Here is a 22,460-nt window from a genome sequence, read left to right as displayed (position 1 = left end):
TATCATTCAGGTTGCCTGAATTCTTTTCTTAAGCATTGTGGTTTTTAAAATCTTTAAGCCCAGAAGTTAATTGTTCAACTTAAGTTTGTATTAGTTATCAAATGCTTCATAAAAGATCGTCCCGGAATTTAGAGGCTTAAAACAGTAGTAATCATTTATTGTCTCATGGTTTCTGTGGGTTAGGAATTCGAGAGTATCTTGTCTGGGTAGTTTTGGCTTGGGATCTTTCATGAGATTACAGTCCGGTCTCAGGTGGGGCTGCAGGCGTCTGAAGGCTTGACTTGGGCTGGAGGATCCACTTCCAAGATGGCTCACTCACATGGACTCATCTAAATTAAATATATAATTTCTCTCTGTCTCTTCTGTATTCTCTACTCACTCTGCTGAGCCTGGTAAATAATTATGACATTTGAATGCTTAATAATTAAAATGGGATAGAGGGCATGTGATAGCCAGCCTCCAAAGTTGTCTCCTAGTATTTACACCTTTATGTGGTTCCCTACCCTCCTCTGTATTCAATCAGGGCTGGCCTATGTGATCAATGGAATATGATATGACAGTGTGTGGTTTCCAAGGCTAGGTCACAAATGGTATTGCAGCTTCTGTATTGATCTCTTGGATTGCTCATTCTGGGGTAAGTCAGCCACCATGATGTGAGGACACCCAAGCAGCCCTGTGGAGAGTCTTACATGGAGAGGAATTGACGCCTCTTGCCAACAGCCAGCACCAGTTTGACAGCCATGTGAATGTGCTTGCAGCCCTAGCTGATATCTGACTATTACCTCATGAGAGAATCTTCCTCTGGAGTGTTTCAGAACTGTAGTTGACCTCAGTAGGTATTGTTTTATCAAATGACTGTTGATACCTTTTATATACTTAGCACTGTGTAAAGTATTGCAATGAATATAAAAATTAAAAAACTTAGGCCCTGGCTAAGTTTCTTAACTGCAGTGTTGACCCTTCCGGATAAAGACATTATTGACTAATTACAACTTTGTAAAACTTTTTTCTCTACTCTTCACACTTTTAAGTTAATTTACATTTATTATCAAGAGTTTGTTTTGCCAAGCCTACTCTCAGCCTTTCCTTCAAGGTCGAAGCCTCATGTAAATGATGATAATTGAGCTATTGGACACCTTTCCTCACATTAGGTATCATATTCTCTCATCTTCCTATAGCAGCCTGTAGGCAACCTTACCACTTTGTAGTTTGCAGTTTTTTGTTTTAATTTCTGTCTTCCACATCAAGCTGTTAACTCCTTGAAGGAGTTCATCCTAATACATTTTTTGAATAATGAAAGATTACAGTGGATTAAGCTTTCTGAGTTTTTTTAGTGACGTGGAATTTCTTAAATGACATTTAAAAAGGGATTTATGGTTCAAAACACTTTCACTTAAGTAGTTTGATTCCTCAGAATAACCTTTTGAGATTGGTGGTTTTATCACCCTTTTAGAGATGAAGAAGCTGATGCTAAAGTGACTTGCCCAAAGTTAATAGTTAAATAGTTTAAAGGTAAGATACAAACACCACTATACCATTAGATAATTTTATAGAGTAATTAATCAGAGGCAGATTTGCTGTTATTTTTAATTTCACCGGAATGTGGAGACTTAAGTAATATTGTATATTATGGCATTAAAGCTGGATGTAAACTACTATTTCTATTTGGTCTTTTTTTGTTCTTGTTGCAAGTACAGACAATTTTGTGGCAAAAGAAGAATAGAGTAGAATTTTTAAAAATTTCATATCTGATTTTTGTAGTTTAGTGATACCTTTTGAATTAAGTTTTTTTTTTCTTTTTCTCTTTATACCACCCCAAATCCCTTTTAAAATAAAGGTCTGAGGGTCATTTATGTCTTCCTGTTCGATATACACATTCCTTCCCGGAAGCCTTACAGAAGTTCTATCGTGGCGAGTTCAGGTAGGAATTTTTTACTAGTGTTATATAAACATCTTAATAAATGTGTGTCATTAAAAATGCTGTTAGGGGCTGGCCTGGTGGCACAGTGGTTAAGTTCGTGTGCTCTGCTTCAGTGGCCCAGGGTTCTAAGGTTCAGATCCCCAGTGCGGCCCTATGCGCTACTTTATCAAGCCATGCTGTGGCAGTGTCCCACATATAAAGTAGAGGAGGATGGGCATGGATGTTAGCCCAGGGCCAATCTTCCTCAGCAAAAAGAGGAGGATTGGCAACAGATGTTAGCTCAGGGCTAATCTTCCTCTCACACACACACACAAAAATGCTGTTAAACAGAACAAATTAGATAATATATGGATTAGTCAGTAGTTATAGCAGTAGCCATAAAAAGTAATACATTAACTGAGTCACACACAGATCTAACTTACCTTCTTCTAGTCTAATTGGAACTGTGTCAAGAAACTGACAAATGCCACTTGGGCCTATAATGGAATTGCAAGTGAAAGTTTTTCTCCTTCAGTGTGATAGAGGCCATGGTCTCTATTTTTTTAACATTGTTACATGTTCTTAGCAGTTTGGTGGAAAGATAGTTAAAACTGTTGGCTGAAATTGAATTCTCTGAGATTTTATATTTTTTCTCCTCATCTTCTCTCATCCAGAATGACTGAGGGTTGGATTTACTCTCTCCCCAGAGATTCTCTTCCACAGATTCTCTCCCAGAGATTCCTACTTTCTCTGTCTTACATATGAAGTGTTTCTTAAGCACTGGGGATATTTTTTCATATTCTTTTCACCTAATTTGTTCAGTGGTCAGACTATCCTGAAAAAAGGAGGGAAGGAAGAGCTGAGATGGAGTTGGCTGATTATATTGGAGAGAGCCAAGTTGGGCTACTTTTCATTTTGTGACTTAGACTGGATTTTGTTCTTTGAGAGAGCTTTGTCCCTGGGTATTTGTGAAATTGTACTAAGTCTTCTTGACTTCTGGAATCATTTTATTAATAATGATTTTAGTTTCTAGTCATTTCAGAAATTTGGCACCTCTAGAAATGGCTAATTTATAACCACCAAGTGGCAGAATCTGTCCTGGTGGCTTCTGATACATCAATTTTTGGTTTTGAAATTAATTAAACCTATTTCTGTTTTTTTTACTTTGACCAAAAATGTCATTTAAATTTTTAGGTTTAATCTTAAATGTTATAATATTCGTTATTAATCTCTTTTTTCTTTTATTGTAAAAAAAATCATTACAAAATTTTGGGGGAGAGATTTTTATCTAATCCGACCACCTTATCACAATATTATTTTAATTTCAGAATGATTTCTTTTTTGCATATGTTATACTTTTTGATGAGCAAAACACAACTATATCTAGCTCAGTATCTTGGATTTCATGGCTACTTGATAAAGAATTTGACTTTAATTCAAGTGATTTGGGAGATTTTGTACAAATACATTAGATATTTCCATTGTAATTGAAAAGAGAAATAAACATCTCTATCTGTCTTTGAGCAGGAATCTGTGGGTTTTAGTTGTTTCTGGTATAATTTGTTCATGGAATTACTAGTTTTTTAACATGAGTTTTTTTTTAATATATTCTTTTTTTTTTTTTATAATTTTATTTATTTATTTTTTTTCCCCCAAAGTCCCAGTAGATAGTTGCATGTCATAGCTGCACATCCTTCTAGTTGCCGTATGTGGTAGGCAGCCTCAGCATGGCCGGAGAAGCGGTGCATTGGTGCGCATCTGGAATCCGAAGCTGGGCCGCCAGCAGCGGAGTGTGCGCACTTAATCGCCAAGCCACGGGGCCGGCCCTAACATGAGTTTTTTAATTGGGTGAAATTATAATGTCTAATTCTTAGTTTAATTTATTCTTTCTTAACTTGCTTTTCCTTCACTCTTCTAAGGTGGTTATGCAGGCAGCGAATCAGGTTATACCTTGAAGGGACTGGCATAAACCCTGTTCCTGTGGACCTTCATGAACAGCAGCTAAGTTTACATCAACATAGCAGAGCCTTCAACATTGAAAGGGTTCGTGATGAAAGTAGGTGGATTGGGAATTAGATGTGTTGGGGGCAATATTTTACTTAAAGTTCCTTTGATCTGTAATTTCTAAAAGTAATAATTTATAATTATTTGGGGATTTTAGTGCCACTAACAACACTTAAGAAAGTACAGTGAACTACTTCAGGTGTAAAATTTACTATGATTAGATTCTGAAGTAAGAAATATAGCATATTTCTAGAAGAAATGTTTTCTAGGATGCGTTTGAAAACAGGTTGATTAGGGAAGGATTATAAAATGTCCAAGAGGATAGTTGATATTTAAGGAAAGATTCTTGGCCTTAATCTTTGAAATGTTAAAAAAGAAAAAGCAGTAGAAATAAAATGAGCTAATCTGTGGAAATTTCCTTAATAACTATACATTTATATAGTCATATTTAAATATATTTGCTATAGTTGGACTTATTGATTAAAATCTTTTTGTTGGGAAATTTTACATCCCAGCCTTAAGATTTGTGTTTCAAACGTTTGTATAAGATTTGTGTTTCAAACGTTTGTCTAAGACTGCTAGGAGAACAGTAGCATAAGGTGATATGCAGCTTTTTTGTTATAAGTGTTAAGGTGAATTCTCAGTTTTGAGCTAATTTGTGGATTATAATTTAGCCATATTTTCTCACTTTTTCCAGTAACTGTAAGACTTTCATGATGCAAGAAGATCCCAAAAGATATCTAAATTTCTATGGACTGCATAAAAAGATATTTTTTCTCCTGTGTTTCATTTCTTGACTTAACTTATCAGGAAAAACTACCTTTACATATCTGCTTTCTGTCTCTGTCCTGTCATGGTACTTCATGTTTATTTATATTCATTTTTTCAGAGTTTTTCATGGTGATTTATAGCTTTATAGGTTAGCATGTTCCTTAACTAGGTGTTCATGTCATGTTTTAAAGATGCTCCTTCTCCCTCTGAAAAAAACGATCATTTGATTTTAGAAATCTTTTAAGAAAAACATGCAATGAATTCCTATTATTTTTTTGAAAGACTGCAGTAACTATTAAGTAAGATTTTAAAATCTTAGCTAGAAATTTTACTTCATTCCTCACCAAGAGAAGTTGTTGCTGCCACCAAAAGATGTTCAGGATTTGGCTCTTTTCACCAACAGTCTTAAAGGAAGATGTAGGTTGGTATTCAAAGATTCATCGCTCAGATTCCTGTCTCAGATTCCGTGTTTTTAGTTAATAAACTAAGTTAATATATTATATATAGAATTAAAATTACATATAAACTTAGTAACATCCAGGATGTTCATATCTGATTAATGATGGTTCTAAAAAAAAAACAGAGAAAATGTTCAAAATAAAAAAATAAGAAAATTTCTCAAAACATAGGCACTAGTCTTTGAATTAAAAGGACCCACAAAGTACTTAGCATAATTAATGGTAAAGGTTCCACACTAAGGTATGTCGGAATACTAGGGATAAAAGAAAGCTCCTGCAAGCTTCCAGAGAGGAAGTGGTGGGGGGTGGTGATTGTGGTTGGAGCAGGTTATTTTATATATAAAGAATATATATATATAAAATATATAAAGAATCTGGAATCAGAATAATCTCAGATTTCTCAATAGTAACTGGAAATTGCTATACTTAATTATTAATATTATTGTTATTGTTAACATTTGTATGAAATTTACTATGTGTAGGCACTATTTTAGAGAGCTTTTTTGTTAGAAAGGTTTTTTTGATAGCTTTATTTTCTGAGGAAAAATTTAGGAAAATTTCAAGATATATCTCATATTTTCTATTTAAAGTCTCTTCAAGTTGGCAGGAAACAACATTTCCTAGGAACCTGCCATTTGGGATTTTTGAATATAGGAGTAGATTTGAGATTATAAATATGCCACCATGTTTGATCCCTGATTTAGCTTTCTAATTTAGAACAAAAGATTACAAAAAAAAAAAAATCTTAGTTCTTTTTTTTACTTTTCAGCTTAAAAAAGGGAAAATATAACTTCAAGCAAATAAAATTTTCTATCTTACATAGTGTAATCTATCCTTAACTAGATTGTATTTGTGTACAAGTTAATGAAGAAGAATTCATTTTTATTACCTGTATACCTTCGAGGGAAGGTAAGGTTGGTTTATTTATTACTTTTAAAAATTTTAATCACATAAACTAGTAACTTTGCATGGCTGGTTGTATTAATTTGGATAAGTGAATTGATTTGATAAACAGTCCTAGTTTCCCAGTGGCTTAATTTTTTTTTTTTTAATTTTATTTATTTATTTATTTTCCCCCGAAGCCCCAGCAGATAGTTGTATGTCATAGCTGCACATCCTTCTAGTTGCTGTATGTGGGACACGGCCTCAGCACGGCCGGAGAAGTGGTGCGTCGGTGTGCACCTGGTATCCGAACCCGGGCCGCCAGCAGCGGAGCGCGAGCACCCAACCGCTAAGCCACGGGGCTGGCCCCCAGTGGCTTAATTTAATGAAGGTTTATTTCTAGCTCATCTCACTGTCCAAGGGTTGTTCAGGCAACTTCCAAACAGTGGCTCCTACCATCTTCTAAGGCTCTGAGTCTTCTCTTGGATCCTCTGTAGTTTGTGGGGAGACGAAGCCAGTGAGAGTGTGGAGGATTTTAAGGGAAGTATTAGGAGCCGGGCTTTTTCACTACTTTTGCTCATATCCCATTGGCCATTACTAGTCTTACGGGTATAGCCAATGCAAGTAGACCCGGAAACATAGTCCAACAGAATGGCAGTGTGAGAGAATTGCACAGTGTAGCAGTCCCTGTCACTAGTATAACAATTTTATATTTAAGAATATAAATTATAATTAATTTTGTAATCAATTCTCTTGGATAGAAAAATTGTTAATTGGTATGGAGTCCATCTTTTCATGTCCTATTTGAAGCAAGTTATAAATGAACAGTCTCATGATTAGGTAATATTTGGTAGTTGATGAGCATGAAAGAAAATATAAGCAGAATTAAGATGATTAATGAGACTTGAAACTATTTTATGTATTCTTTTCCTCCTTTGACAAAAGATTTCAGGTGAAATTCAGCAAGTATACATAATAAAAGTGCAATATAGAAAGGAAAATTAGGATGAGGAAAAATGGAAATAGAGGTAGAAAATCAAGACCATATAAAAGAAAAACATATGGATACAGTTTGATGGTGAGAATTCAGATTTATTAGTTAGTAATATTTAGCACATATGTACTGTTAGTTGAGCATTTGCAGAAAATCTCTGGCGAGATGTAAAACAAATTCCATTAGTAATTACCTTATGTAAAGAAAAATATTTAAACAATAACTTTTAGCTTTTTACATTTGTAAAACTGTCAGGTATGAGAAAGTGAATATATCTAGTACCAAATTAAGATAGTTTCACAAGTTAGCAGTTTTTGCAGTCTTAAGTGCAAATTTGAATAAACACATCAAATCTTTTTTATATAGTTTTTTGTGTCAAATTCTTTGTATTGTATTATGAGATTGAGCTGATAATGTTAACCCATTATATAATTTAGTCAAATAAGTTTGCAAAGGGTCCTTGGCATTGTAATAACAACTTGTTATATTTGAAAGAATAGTTGGGTCCCCTTTAGGCAGTTATAATCCAAAAGAAATGAGATACATGTAATTAACGTTCAATAAACATGTAAACAGAAGAATATAATAATAATCAGGCTAGCAAGTCAGAAGAGAATATTAGATCAGTGGTTGGTGACAATGGTGGAAAGTTTTATTAGTGTATTTAGTGTCTAATGTGTATTAGATATCTATTGCTTCGTAACATATTACCTCAAAACTTAGTATCTTAAAACATAAATATTTATGATTTCACAGAAATTGTGAAGTCAAGAATCCAGGAGCGGTTTGGCTTGTTAGTTCTGATGTGGGGTCTCTCGGGAGGTGACAGTCAAGCTGCTGGCTGGGACAGCAGTATCTGAAGACATGACCGGGACTGGAAAATCCTCTTCCGAGCTCATCACATGACTGTTAGCAGGAGGCTTCAGTTCTTCACTATGTTGGTCTCTCCATTGGACTGCTCATGAAATATCTTCCTCCAGACCAAGGGATCAGAGAGAGAGAGCAACCAAGGAGGAAGCCAGGGTGTCTTCTTTAACCAAATCTCAGAAGGGACGTACCATCATTTCTGCCATATGTTGGTTAAGTAGACTAATCCTGGTGCGATGCGACAGGGAGAGTTACATAAGAATGTGACTACCAGGAGGCAGGAATCACTGGGGACCATCTTGGAGGCTAGCTACCACAATTGGGGTGGACTTTTAAGCCTTGACTTAGGAGAAAGTATGGAGGAAACAAAAAAGGAAACTTGTCTCATGGTGCTTGTCTGGTGGGAGCTACTTGGTTGCAGTGAATCTGGTCTTGGTGACATTGAGAAGATAGGGTTGGCATTTCCAGTTAGAGACTGATAAAAGATAAAAAGTACAAGAAACCATTTGAAGGTGACAATCATAAGTTTGATCCAGAAAGTAATGAGAATCCTTTGGAGGATTTTGTGTGATGGAGTGATGTTTAAATAGTTGTCAAGAAAGATTAGTTAAGCTGTGCATACAACCTTATAGAGTAAAAAAATAAAAGATGACATTTTTTAGGAATCATGAAAGGAGGTTTGGCAGTATTCCTCCGGTGCTACTATTGCTAAAAACATTCTTGAGGTTTTCTATTTAAAAAAAAAAAAATCTGGTCTCTAATATAAATGATTTGGTTTCCAGCATGAGCTATGGGTATAATTTGCCACTTAAATCCCAAATGGCTCTCCTTTGGAAGTACTTGATAGTTTTACTCCGGAAGCTTCAGAGGTAGAAATTAAGTTAAGTGTGACAAGAATCTTATGAGATGGATAATATATATCATCATTTTTGAAAAATTGTTTCAAGAAGAATTAAGGTTTATTTTGGAGAGACAGAGGCTTCATTGCAGCTATAATGTTAGTTGACTTTGAGGTTTTTATTACGAATACTTTAAATAAGAGATATTTGATTTATATGTTAATAATGTTAAAGTATGTGATTCTATTAAGACAAAAATATGAATATTTTAATGTTTTATAAAATTTAATTATAACATTTCTAAAATTTAAGGAGCTATCTTGGATTGTTTTTTCCTTACCTGCAGGGTCTGAGACTTCAGGACCCCAGCTTTTGCCAGTGAGAGCACTAAATGAAGTCTTCATTGGGGAGAGTCTATCGTCCAGGTACTTTTAAGCCTATGATCTTGAGTTCGGAATTTAATATTTTAGTATTTTTTTACATGTTTATTCAATTTCTACAATCTAAGATTTGTGACTAATTAATACTGTATAAGCAATAGAAATGAATTATTTAATAAAATATTTCCAAAACCTTCATACATGTTAATACATGTTAAGAGGAAAGAAGGTTCGATGACCAGAAAAGTTTGTGAAACCCTAGGTTAAACAAAGATATTCAGATTTCTTTACTGCAGGCTTTCCCAGAGCCTTTAATCTATCATATAGGTGGTTTATAAATGTTTATAAGAATGATATACTAGGCATACATTTGCAATTGATCTAAAACTTTTATAGACAGTCCATATTAAAATTTTCATACTAATTGTCTTAATAATGTCTTTTAAAGCTGACTTATTTGTTTGCTTATTTTAATCTAGGATCCAGTTAAGGATCACACATTGCATTTGGCCATCATGGCCCTTTAGAATTAATTAAGAACAGTTCCTTAGCCCCAGCCGTATTTTGTCATTCATGATATTAATATTTTTGAATGGCATACGCAAATTTCTTTGCAGAATATCTCTTATTTTAGATTTGTATGATTTTTCTTTTTCTGCATGATAAGATTCAGACTAAACATTTTTGTCAGAAATAGTACATAGGCAATACTGGATTCTTCTTAGGGCAACATCATAAGGCAAGTATATTGACAATTTAAAGTTTGTCACCATTATTACCAAAAATTAAAGTTAATAAAGTTCTTCATTTGAAGTATAAATATATAGTATGTGTTTTATTACTGAAGAAATCTGTTTTGTGAGTGTTGAATATAACTTTGGCTTAAATTGTTAGCAGAATTTTTTGCAAAACTTTTTTTTGTGTGACATTAGTTACCAGTTATAAAATGACTGCCAGAATGTAAAGTTAATTTAACTCTTGGTAGTACTTTAGCACTTGCCTTACTTCTCATTTTGTGGATGTAAGTAAATTAGAGGTGGAAGACTAGAGGTGAATCTGTGTCCCACTTTGCTGCTACCAGAACCGTGTGACCCTTTGAAGTTCATGGAATTAATTCCCTAGTTTAGTGAGAGTTCCATCGATTCTGACATTCTGTTTATTCTAAGTCATATCTTTTCATAAGAAGTTTAATTATGTTGAGAGAAGTTTGTCTTAATTTAAAAAAGCTAGCCATGTTTTAGCCAGTGACTTAACTCACGTAGTACTGAAAAGAACAAAGCTTGATTCAATGGAATGATTTCAACAGTCTTTTTGAGTGTTGTAATTATTTTGATTAATGTAATTTTAAATTTATTCAATAAAAATATATTGTGTACCTGCTATGTGTCATATGTGAGTCATGAGGGTGTGTAAAGATGAATAAGATAAAGGTAGTGGTATCTTAATTTTTTGGAGAGTGGTAAAATACATAATTTAAAAACTTGTTAAAAGTAGAATTTATTCTTCAAAGAAATCAAGTAAAAATATATTCTTTAAAGAACTTAAAAATATAGTAAAGTGTAAAAATATATTTTATATAGTAAGACATACTATATATAAAGCATTTTTTCTTTTGCTGCATATCAAGTTTGAAGCAATATGGAAATGAATAATGGATACATTTATGTGATAGAAGAGAGAAGGGAGAAAATTTAACTCTAATTAGTGGTATAATCTAGTCATTATTGCTAAAGACATAAGAGAAGAGAGCAACGACTTTAAATGAGATTGGAGAAAGTCTACATTAAAATAAATCGATGACAAAGGTAAAAATGTTTTGTGAGTTTGTGCTTACTCTAGGGAAGCCATTTAATGGCTTATATTATTCTGTTTGTATATTTTAAAGGTTGTAACTTATGAGAGCTTCTACTAGCGTTGCTTTATAATTTGTACTTACTAAAAAATAACTTATAAAAGGAGTAAAACTGGGATCAATTGATAGATTTGGGAATTCAGTGAAGTCCCACTGGAGATTTTAGATTGAATGCTTTTATTTTCTGTGGCAGTAGTGATTCGGTTGATTTATCTCCTAAATAATGTCTGATGCTGCTGCTTTTGTGTTCTTTGATGCCTCACCTTATATCTGTACTAAGATAAGGACAGCAATGGTTTGGCTTCTGACATTATTGAAAAAGGTTTAACTATTGGAGCTATTAGCACTTGTTTGTAAAGAGTCTATGACATAGACCCTTAGGCAGAAAGGAAATGAACATTTATTGGCTGCCTGCTCTGTGTCAGGCACTGTGTGTATTGTGTATGTTATTACTTTTAATGCTCATAGCAACCCTGTGAGAAAGGTGGTTGTATTTATCACTGAAAAAATTGAGATTTGGAGAGTTCAAATAACTTGTCCAAGTTCATATAATTAGTTAGCATCAGAACTGTCATATAAACCCAGTATTTCTGATTCCACATCCTATATTGAGGATTCACTATGCCCTGAAAACTTAAGTGCTTTGCTTGGAAAATATGAAGTGCAGCAATATTATTCCTGCCTCATTTATAATGTTCTTAGATTTAAGAACATTTTAAAAGCCCAATTTTTTTTTCTCTTTTCTCCTATTTGTTCTAACCTAGAATGTCTTATTCTTGGGCTGTAGCAGTGGACAATTTAAGAAGAAGTATACCCACTCTAAAGGGACTGTGAGTTTTATTGCTGCCTTACAAAAAATAATTTCCCTGAAACAGAAATTCTATGAGTTGACTAATTTTGATAAACCTGCATGTGAGAATAACACTAAATTTACTCATTGTTTTGGGCTCAACATCTCTCACCTGACTATACTTTTCTTCCTCTCCACCTCTGCTTCTCTTCTATCCCCATTTACCTCTAATCTCTTGTTTCTGTGTGATTCTGGCATAATAGCAGCCATTTCTATGGATTTGGCTGGGTTGTCTGTATGTAATAGGCTCCTAATGTATCTAAAATTCCTAATTTTCCAGGAAGACATAACAAAGCCATGAAATAGATTAAATGTGAATATTAGGCCTGCTCTCTTTTATTTTTATGAAGAATGTTGACTTCAAAGAAAAAAGAAAAGGAGTTGGTGTATCATATAAAACCTGCACAAATTAAGAGGTTGGCATTGAAAAGATTAGAATAAGAGAGAAATTATCTATAGAGTGTTAGTATTTGCAAGTATGTCTAATAATTCTCATTATTTTGAAAAGCTGTATTTTGTTAAGGGTTTATTTTAACTTTTTTATTTGCTGGGGAAGAATAACCCAGTGTTGATCAGACACCATTATTTTAAGATATAGCTTACAAAATAGGCTTTTACATGTTTCAAAAGTTCTTTGAATAATTGCAAGTCATTTATACTTTCATACAGTTAAAGAATAGTGTCATTTTTGCTGGTGTCAGAAAACCATTTGATTTCATATTTATGAAATACTCAAAGAAATATATATCTTTTAAGAAATTATAGTTCTATCCCTAGTTTTGTCCACTAATCCAGTACTGGTTGAGACTTTTCTTTAAAACTTTATCATCTCTGTTAGCTTACTATCAATTCAGAAGGCACATTAGTTTGTAACTTAAGAAACAAGAGTTTAGCAGAAACTGTTGGTAACTCGAAGGATTAGATACAGACTTAGATATATCAAGGCCTAGCTACCAAGAATGAAACTTGCCTAACAATGATATTTTCTTTTTGAATTCCGAAATAAAGCTCTGCATGTGTTAGATTCCATAAAAGCAGTAGCAGCAATGCTAGGTAAAAATGTACAAGAAGCCCCTGTTTGAAATATTAAAGTATTGATAGAAAGGAGCATGTAGATTAGAGAGGGATGTAGACATGCAGAATTTGTTTTTAACTTTTTTTACTTAATCAGTATTGGAATTAGCATCATGATGTGTGTGTCTACTAGGTCAGGTTATGTCTAAGTCAAGCTGGCCTGTTTAGATTTCATCAGTTCTGAAAAAGACTTTTATTTACTGTGAGCCCTAAGTTGACCAAATCCAGTTTTATATTCTCCATTCATAGGGCTTCCTACTATGAGATTTCAGTTGATGATGGTCCATGGGAAAAACAGAAGAGTTCAGGGCTCAATTTGTGTACCGGAACAGGATCAAAGGCTTGGTGAGTAACTTGGGATGTTGCTTATCAACTTTTCTGAAATATTTTAAGTAATGTAAGTTACTTCATATCTCATATTGGTGTATCTAAGGTCTCTAACACGCAAGAGGTAGCATGGTGGTGTTATATTGGTCGGCTCAGTTTCTGCTCCACTCATCGATTACGTTCCAGGAGTCCTGCCTTGATGTCTTAAATTACAGCTGCAGCCTGGATTTGGTCATTATTTAGCCTACTGCACTAGGTTTGTAAAGAGAAAAAGGAAAATGAGAAATGTTTTTGGGACTATATTTATTTATTTTAAATGAATATTTTAAATAATAGTAAAATGGGCCAGCCCTGTGGCTTGGTGGTTAAGTGCGCGCGCTGCAATGCTGGTGGCCTGGGTTCGGGTCCCGGGTGCGCATCGAGGCACCACTTCTCCGTCCATCCTGAGGCCGAGTCCCACATACAACAACTAGAAGGATGTGCAGCTATGACATACAACTATCTACTGGGGCTTTGGGGGGAAAAAATAAAATAAATAAAATCTTTAAAAAAAATAAAATAAAATAAATAATAGTAAAGAAATGAAAACAAAGTACAATACAAAAAAATATGCTGGAAGTTTGTGCATTGAAGCCTAAACAGAGATAACCTGGGGCATCCTGTATCTTATTTACCCTGTAACCTCTCTCTGGGTAGTCTCTTCTACTTCTTAGTACACAAATGCAGGTGCCTCCCACACTTCTGTCTGTGGCAGTCTTCTCTCCTGAGTATAAACTCATCTTTTAAAATTACCTACTAAATAGAATGTTAATAGCATCTCAAATTCAACACATTCAAAACTGAATTTATTGTCTTCAGTTTTTCTTCCTGTGTTCCTTGTATTGCTTATAGTATCCTTGTTTACCCTGAGTTCATGCTCTCGAGAAAAGACATTACTCCTCAAAACCTTGCTCTTACCTTGGAGTCTCCCTGTTCTCCCCTCTACACATACTGGTCCCTAAATCCCATCAGTTGTACTTCTAAAGCACTTGCCCTTTGTTTTTCCATTTCTACTGCTATTTCTTAGGTCTGGGCCCCCATCTTTTTAGTGAATTTTCTTTGTGCCTGACCCTTTATTCTTCAGGCTGTCATCCATTCTACAAACGGAGTAATATTTCTAAAATGTAGATAAAATCTGACTAGATCCCTTTGTGCTTTAAAAATTTTCATTGACTCCTATGTTCAGATTACTCAGTCTGTCATATAAAGCCCTTTAAATATAACCTAAGGTACCTTGCCAGCCTACTGCTGTCCTACTCTAACCCATCAGCACTCCGGAGACTGCTGCAGGCTACTTGCAATTCTCAGCACAAGCCATGTTCTCCCTAGGCTTTTTGTTTTTGCTCAGCGCAAATTCATCCCACATTGAATGCCTGAACACTCTACTTTCCATCCACTGGCCGAAAAATCCAGTTGTCAAATGTCATTCTCTGTAGGAAATCTTTACCAGGACCTACTTCCTTTTATAAGCATAATTGATTAATTTCTTTTTTGTCCTTCCCCAGCTCTTTTTCCTCATAGTGCTATTATAGCACTTACCACATTATTAGTTATCTAATAAACTAATACCCAGCTAGTTTGAGCAACTTGAGGCATGTGAGTGGTGACTAGTGGGTTTTTTTTCCTGCCTAATTTTTTGTGTGCATAGCACTGTACCTAAGACATATTCACTCAAATATTTTTTGGATAAGTGACTACATGCTCACAAATACAGCTAAAACAGTGTGTATCAAACTGATTTTTAAGTTTGGTAGTTTAAAATGGAGTTGTATTTCCTGTTTTTTCAGCATTACTTTTTTTACCCCTGTTAAATTGAATATACTGTGCTAGGTACTTTTTATACATTGACTTATAGAAATCCTGCAAGAAAGGAGTAGTATCCCTGTTTTATGAAGGAAGAAATAGAAGCTTAGCAAGGATAAATAATTAGGCTGAGGTCACACAACTAGTAAGTGTCAGAACCCGGGTACAAGCACAGGTGTGCTTGACTACAAAACCAATGTCTTTTTCACTGCTAGCTTTTAAATGGAGAGGGGGAGCTATCTAGAGAGGTCACACGGTTGAAAGATAAGTCACTAGGTTGTGAAGAATTATCAAGATAAACTTGCTAATCTTAAATAGTTCTTATGCTAAAGGCAATGGGCTATGACTTCTGCCGTGGAGGGCGGGGTTGTGTGTGGGTGTGTGTGTAATTTTGATAGGTTCAGTTTTCAAGCTTTTAGTATGGAGAAGAACATTAAGAATAAGAGGCATTATGCTTTTAAAGTAGTACCCCCTCCTCTGCCACACACCTTCAAGTTGAGTCCTGAGTTGATGTTGCAATTGAGTAAGTATGGCTTAGATTAGAATTTCAGTCTTTTCTATGATGCTTATTAAGGTCTCTTATTGTCTCCTATGCTCTGGTGTAGAACTCGCTCTCACTAACTGTATCCTGTCTGTGCCGCCTTGGTTATTCAGACTCTTTTCTTCTCTACTCAGCCCTGTGCAGTTCGCTTGCTTCTAACATGTTCCACCCTACTCCTTCTCATTACTGATAATTTATTTGCTATGATTGCATTTCCCATTCATCTTTTGTCCTTTTTTCTTCAGAAAACGGGGGGAGAGAAGAGAATCCTAGGAGCTGAGGGAAAGCTGTGTGTTTCTATATGTTAATAATTTTTATCTTATCACATTACCATTTCTGAGCATTTTCTTTGTCCCAAGCTAAGTATATTATTTAAATTCTCAAAAATACTCTGGAAGTAGGTGATTTTATTTTCATTAATAGAGTATAAAAAGCTTCATAAGTTAACTGACTTGCCCAAAGCTGTGTGGCTAATAAATAGTGAAGGCAAGATTTAAATTCTGGACTTAACTCTAAATGGTAGACCTCTGAAGAATCACTGGAAAGAAAGAAATAGGGTAGCCTGTTTCTTTTACTCTTCTTTTAATTTTTGATACAGAGATTGTTTTCCTATATGACCTTCTTAGTCCTTGCTTTGAAGATGAAATGTGGAAATGTATAACTTAGAGTAAGCTAATTGTTGTAACAGATAAACCCACAATCTCAGTGGCTTAACATAATAGAAGTTTATTTCTTGTTCCTGTGGAGTCCGAGTGTGTGTTTCTAATTGGCAGGTGGCTCTCCTCCAAGTGGTGATTCAGGGAGCCAGGCTCCTTCCTTCATCTGGCTCTACCATCTTTTAAACATAGCTCCTAAAGTCGCTGTGCTCATTTACATCAAGCCACAGAAGGAGGGAAAGCAGGGAGGGTTACCTGTGGGAGGTTTATGAGACAGGCTTAAAAGTGTTGTTGGTGATGTCTACTCTCATTCCTTTAGCTAGAACTCAGTCACATGGCTATATGGCAAGAGGGGATGGAAAATATAGCCCAGCTGTGTGTCCAGGAAAAAAAAATGGGCTTAGGGAATAGCTATCCCATCTTTTCATTTTTAAAAATTCTTCCAGAGGACATAGGATGTAGGGGTTAATTTGCATAGCAAGTGTCTCTGAATTGTTGCATTATCATTTCAGTCCTCCTGCCGGTGTGGAATATTATTTACTACATACACTGGGAGAAGTACTACAGAGTGGGATCATATATGTTTCCATTAGTTCTTAAGACTGTTCCCAGTCTTCCTTCTCCATACATTCTGTCCTAGCAGACTTAATTAAGGGTGAGGAGGTGTTCTTAAGTGAGAGAGAAAGTTTTACTAGCTGATGAGGATAGGAGACTCAATTTGTCTTTCGATTTGTTTGTCTTTAGTAGAAATTATGTCTGGTTTCAAATGGGAACGCTTAGAATGGTGAAAGTTGTAGACAACAAAAAAGTCATCATGTGCTAGCTAACACCTGCTTATAGTTGGTCTTTGATGTAGAATGTAAACCACTCCTAAAGGTAGAGTGAAGTGGCTGAGATCCAGTTACAATCACAGGAAATTAGTCTTAATTTAATCATAATTCAGAGGACTTAGTTTGGGTTGGTTTGTGGTATCCCTAATATTTCATAGTTCTAGGAATACTAGAGCAAGTCTTATAAGATTTTTGTTCTCTTAAATTAAATCTTAACTACAATAAGGAGATATTAGTCACTAAAATCTTTTGCCCTTTATATGTTTAATTCAATGAAACCCTAATAAACATAGCTCATTTTAGATTTAAAATAGAATTCCAAAATGGTATCTTCCAATAATGTGGCTATTCAGAGGAATTAGAATATAACTCATACATATCCCCAGCATTTGACATTTTCATTCAGTGTTGAGTTCTTGCCATGAGACAGGTAGTGCCCTAAGTGCCTTATGTCTTGGAGTATGTAACAGTAATACTAGTGAGAATAGGTATTGTGAACCTCACTAAACAATAAGAAAGAAAGTCAGGACACTTAAAGTATTTTGCTTTATACTCCGTAGTAAGTATGAGCAAAGGTACAGAGGCAAGAATGAGCTTGCTGTGGTTGGAATGTGAAATTGGAGTCAGATAATGGTGAAAAATAGAATCGGCAAGGGCCAGATCTTAGATTTTTTTAGCATAGGGATTTGGTCTGTGAATGACCCCAAATTTTTAATGTAAAAATTTGTGTATCTGCGTTCTTAAAAGAACGTCCAAAATGTTTTCACATTTCTCAAAATATGAAGGCTATAGGGTTAGAAGGATATGCGGAGTATCTCTTACTTCTCAAAGAAGTTAAGAGCCACTGAATTAGGTTTAGAGTTGTGTGACTCATTATGTTATTCCTCCTCATTGGGATTATCTACTGAGGCCATGGGAGAAGAGTTACAAGGCAGTAGAAGAATTCTAAATTACTTGGGAGAATTTTTTTTTTTTTTTTTAAAAACACCTTTCCTTAACCATCTTTATAGACCCCAGGACAGAGTTACTTTTAAAAGTTATTCATATAGTGTTAACAATTCTTTTTAAGTGATTAAGTGAGGCATCATACTGGTAAAACATTTCTCACCTTAAAGGAAACTGTTTTATGATTTAAAGAAATATTTACACATGTTAAAAAATATGTTAAATAGTACAAAAGGGTATACAATGAAAATCTAGTCTCTCTTTCATTTCATATCTCTAGTACTAATCTCCAGACACAACTACCATATATATAAAATTGTTTTTTTTTAATATAAATAAAACAGGAAAGTAATATATATACTATATAATACCTTTGGTCTTTTAACTTAACATATTGGTTATCTTTCCATATCAGCACATGTAGTTCTGTTTTACTCTTTTCAATATCTATGGAGTACTCTGCTGAGTAGCTATAATAAAATTTATTTAACCAGTTTCCTATGGATATATATTTGAGTTGTTTTGCTATTATAAACAGTGCTTCAGTAAATATCCTTGTACGTGTCTGTGTATTACATGTGCAAGTATATTTTAGGGTAAATTACTGGATTGAAGAATAATGTTCATTTCAAATTTTAATAGTGCAGAATTGTCCTCCAACTGTAACTTCTATAATCCCATCAGTGTAGGAGAATACTTCTTTTCCCCTACCCATGCCAATATATTATTTATCAGTTTTTAATGCTTGCAAATCTGAGAAAAATCTTGTTTTAATTTGTATTTCCTTAAGTATGAGTAAGATTGAGCATTGTTTCAGATAGGCCTATGAACTGTTTGTCTGTGTACTTTGCCTGTTTTTTAAAACTAGGTGAGATGGCTATTGTCTTTCACTTGTTTTTTTTCCTGATAACTTCTAAGAGTTCTGTGTATATTAAGTAGCTTATTCCTTTTTCATTTTTAGTATGTTTTTAGAATTAAAACAAGAAAGAATTTATGTGGTGTTTGTTCCTAGGTCATTCAACATTAACAGGGTTGCAACTCAGGCTGTGGAGGATGTTTTAAATATTGGTGAGTACCAAAATATGTTATAAGTTATAATATAATTATAATATGCTATATAATATATATATTATTATATGTTAGCTACTATATGACACAAAGTATTTTATTTAATCAAGATATTTTCCCCCTTTCCTTTTTCAATAGCAAAACGACAAGGAAATTTAAGTTTTCCGTTGAACAGAGAATTGGTAGAGAAAGGTCAGTGACAAATGATTGTTAACTACTAACAGTTTCCCTGAAGTTGTGTATCGATTTTGAGGATGTCATTGTGAAGTGTACTTGTCTAATTAGCAAAGCACAGTACTTTTTTGACTCAAACATGTTCTTAATATAATATCCATTTAAATATATTTAAACAATGAAAAGTTTAAAGCTGGGCTTTTATATTATGATTTTTGTCAACCATGAAATATAACCTCTATGTCAAAACGGTGTAACCGCAAACATGTCTTGGGGAATAGAAAAATACACATCTCATGGGGCCGGCCGGGTGGCGCAAGTGGTTGGGTGCGCGCGCTCCACTGTGGTGGCCCGGGGTTCGCTCGTTTGGATCCTGGGCGCGCACCAATGCACTGCTTGGCAGGCCATGCTGTGGCGGCGTCCCATATAAAGTGGAGGAAGATGGGCATGGCTCTTAGCCCAGGGCCAGTCGTCCTCAGCAAAAAGAGGATTAGCAGATGTTAGCTCAGGGCCAATCTTCCCAACAAAAAAAAAAAAAAAAAAAGAAAAATACACATCTGGAAAAGCATGCTTAAACTCGATGTGTCATTATTATCCTCTGAATGAGAAGGAATTCACTGAGCTGTGAATGCTCATCTTCACATTCACTACAATGTTCTCTTTAACCTTCTCTCACCTACTCCAGCCCAGTTACTTCAGGGTTCCTCTAAGAGGACTAGCACTGTTGGAGAAAGGATACTGATCAGGGAATTTGAAGACCTGGGTTCCAATCCCAGACCAACCAGTCTCTACTACGAGCAAGATTGTGATTCTCCACTCCTCTACTTCCTCAAATGTAAAATGAGGGTGTGGAAGTAGATCAATGGTGCGTAGGGATTCTTCAGATTTATTCTTTAAATTTTATTTTTTTAAAATATTTAAATTCTTAAACTGAAAAACACTTTCATTTGATTTGCGTGTGAAATTTTAATACGCTAAAGTCTACTCATCTACCGGGATCATTTTTGAACAGACCTCAAACTAAAGCTTTTCTTGCTATCTCTGTTTAAGAGTATCCTAAGATTTCAAGTGAATTATTTTTTAAAAACAACAAAAAAACCCAAACTTGTTTATAGTTCCATCTACCTAACTATGTAAGGATTTTTCAACATATACAACCAAAACAAAATACAGCCACCAATTGGATATGGACACAGCTGTCGTCCATAAACACAAACACTTGAATTGGAGAGTTATCACAATCGCTGCCTTCTTATTGGTTGCCTTTGAAATGATTTAGCAATACATAACAAAGTATTTTAATAGTGTCAGTTCATTTATTTGTATATTTTGGATTTCCACATAAGAATTCCTTTGTGGGAGAGGTATGCCTTTAAAATAGTTTGAAAACAGGACTAAATCTCTGAAGTCACTTTCAGCTCTCTAAAATGGACTCTGTTCTCCCTCTCTCATTCTGAGACCTAAAAGATTATTTTAATCATGGCTTATGAGCTAGCATTAGCATTAAATCTGTATCAAAAAAAGGAAAATTAGGCATTTTTAGTAATTGATTCCTCATTCTGTAATTTGACTTAAAACATAATGTATATAAACCAACTGAAATTTATATTAGGTATACAAATTAATTTAAGAGTATATATAAAATACAGTAATTGATTTTTCTCTTAATAACATACCACTTCACTTTACTGAGTGTACATGACTCCTTTGAAGATTTGACTGTCCTCAGAAGCAATTGTGAATGCCAGTGGTGCCGTCACTGCTGCAGACACTTCTGCAACTACTTCCTTTAGAGCTAGCACATTTTGTGTGTGAGTTTCCAGAGAGGCAATTTTTTATTTTTGAGAATGAATTAGACGTTTTTTAAGAGAACCAAATAATTCAAATGAAATTTTGGTAAATAAGGTAGATCATCTGACAGTCTTGTAATGTCTTTTAATGTGGCTCTCAATTAAACGTTCTTTCAAGCCTGATTTCTTTGTACAGTTGTCTTTAACCAGTTGTGCTTTGCATGCCAACTTTCGTGTGACTCTTGATTAGAGAGAAAGCGGGTCCCAAAGATTTCTAAAAATATCTTGAGTAATGGCATTTTCATTGGAAAAACCATATTGCCTGTCATTGTTTGGGACTGCATTTTATATCAAGACTATTAACTTATGAACTTTTGACATGGTATTTTGGAAAAGAACTTGGCAGGGGAATATGGCAACTCAACTTGATTTTTGAGTGCCATAAACTAGTTCCTCTATTTTTGTTTAACTACCGGCTTTGTAGTTTTTTTTTCTTTTTCCCAGATGTACTTATTTCTGCTATATTGTGGGTGATGTAGGTTTCTATGGGCTAATCTTGGAACGTAATCCACATTTATAAGGTTTTTTGCTTTTTTGATGGAATGTGTTCTGAGTTCCAAGAAACTTGCCACCAAACAGACCTGTGGGACAGAATTCTTTTAATTCCAGAATTACCCTTGGGGATAGCATCCATTTTTTCATTTTTGCACTTCTCAAGTGACCATCTTTTATTGAATGTGCTAATATTGGTGTTGTTTTCCTTCATAGTAACAAACGAATATAATGAATCACTACTCTACAGTCCAGAAGAGCCAAAAATACTTTTCAGTATTCGAGAACCAATAGCAAACAGAGTTTTCTCAAGCAGTCGTCAGCGTTGTTTTACCTCAAAGTAAGCTTCCACGGTCTGACTTGTGACTATGTTTTCATCCCTTGTAATTATAAAGCACACTTAGTTTTAAAAATATTCAATTTCATTAAATTCACTCATTCAAACTTAATCTAGTGGGAAAAGAAGAACTTGTGGAACTAATGAGGTATCATACTAACCTGGCTCAAGTGATATTTTCTTTCAAACTGAATGTGCCATCTTAGAGAAACTAAAATTGAAGTGAATAGAATAAGAATGGTTACTTAATTGGGTGATGTGGATTTGTTTGTTTTTTAAATGTATTAAGACACAAAAAGGGCAAGTTATCATTTTAAAAGAAACTGGAAAGCAACCTGTTTTTCATATGCTGTAGAATAAAAGCAGAACAAACATTCATATAAAACCTAAGTTGTATATCAGTAAACCTTTAGAGTAGGATTCATTTCTATTCCTTAAAACTGAACCTTCTCCCACATCTATTGAATTTGCTTCAGTTTTTTTTTTTTTTTTGAGGGGGGAAGGATATACATAAATGAATATAATTT

The 22,460-nt window shown here is 34.5% G+C and overlaps 1 protein-coding gene across 6 annotated transcripts in view; it reads left to right on the top strand.

Annotated features, from left to right (window-relative positions):
* NADK2 (NAD kinase 2, mitochondrial) overlaps window positions 1–22,460 on the top strand; it is a 44,239-nt gene that overhangs the window by 17,099 nt on the left and 4,680 nt on the right. Inside the window, exons 5-13 of one of the 6 annotated variants that reach the window (XM_087443195.1) lie at window positions 1,838–1,921; window positions 3,820–3,956; window positions 5,977–6,042; window positions 9,062–9,140; window positions 11,712–11,777; window positions 13,121–13,216; window positions 19,025–19,080; window positions 19,219–19,272; window positions 21,813–21,936. In XM_087443195.1, the coding sequence (XP_087299321.1) occupies window positions 1,838–1,921; window positions 3,820–3,956; window positions 5,977–6,042; window positions 9,062–9,140; window positions 11,712–11,777; window positions 13,121–13,216; window positions 19,025–19,080; window positions 19,219–19,272; window positions 21,813–21,936 (762 nt within the window). Of the gene's footprint in view, window positions 1–1,837; window positions 1,922–3,819; window positions 3,957–5,976; window positions 6,043–9,061; window positions 9,141–11,711; window positions 11,778–13,120; window positions 13,217–19,024; window positions 19,081–19,218; window positions 19,273–19,939; window positions 20,128–21,812; window positions 21,937–22,460 lie in introns of those variants that run through there. The other 5 variants (XM_087443198.1, XM_087443200.1, XM_087443197.1 and 2 more) reach the window with 5 other exon arrangements.

Source organism: Ceratotherium simum, chromosome 18 (genome assembly GCF_057802395.1).
Source record: "Ceratotherium simum simum isolate JZ-2026a chromosome 18, ASM5780239v1, whole genome shotgun sequence".
In the NCBI taxonomy this organism is placed as follows: Eukaryota; Metazoa; Chordata; class Mammalia; order Perissodactyla; family Rhinocerotidae; genus Ceratotherium; species Ceratotherium simum.
The sequence above is the reverse complement of the archived record's forward strand: the minus strand, read 5'-3'. Positions and strand labels throughout refer to the sequence as shown.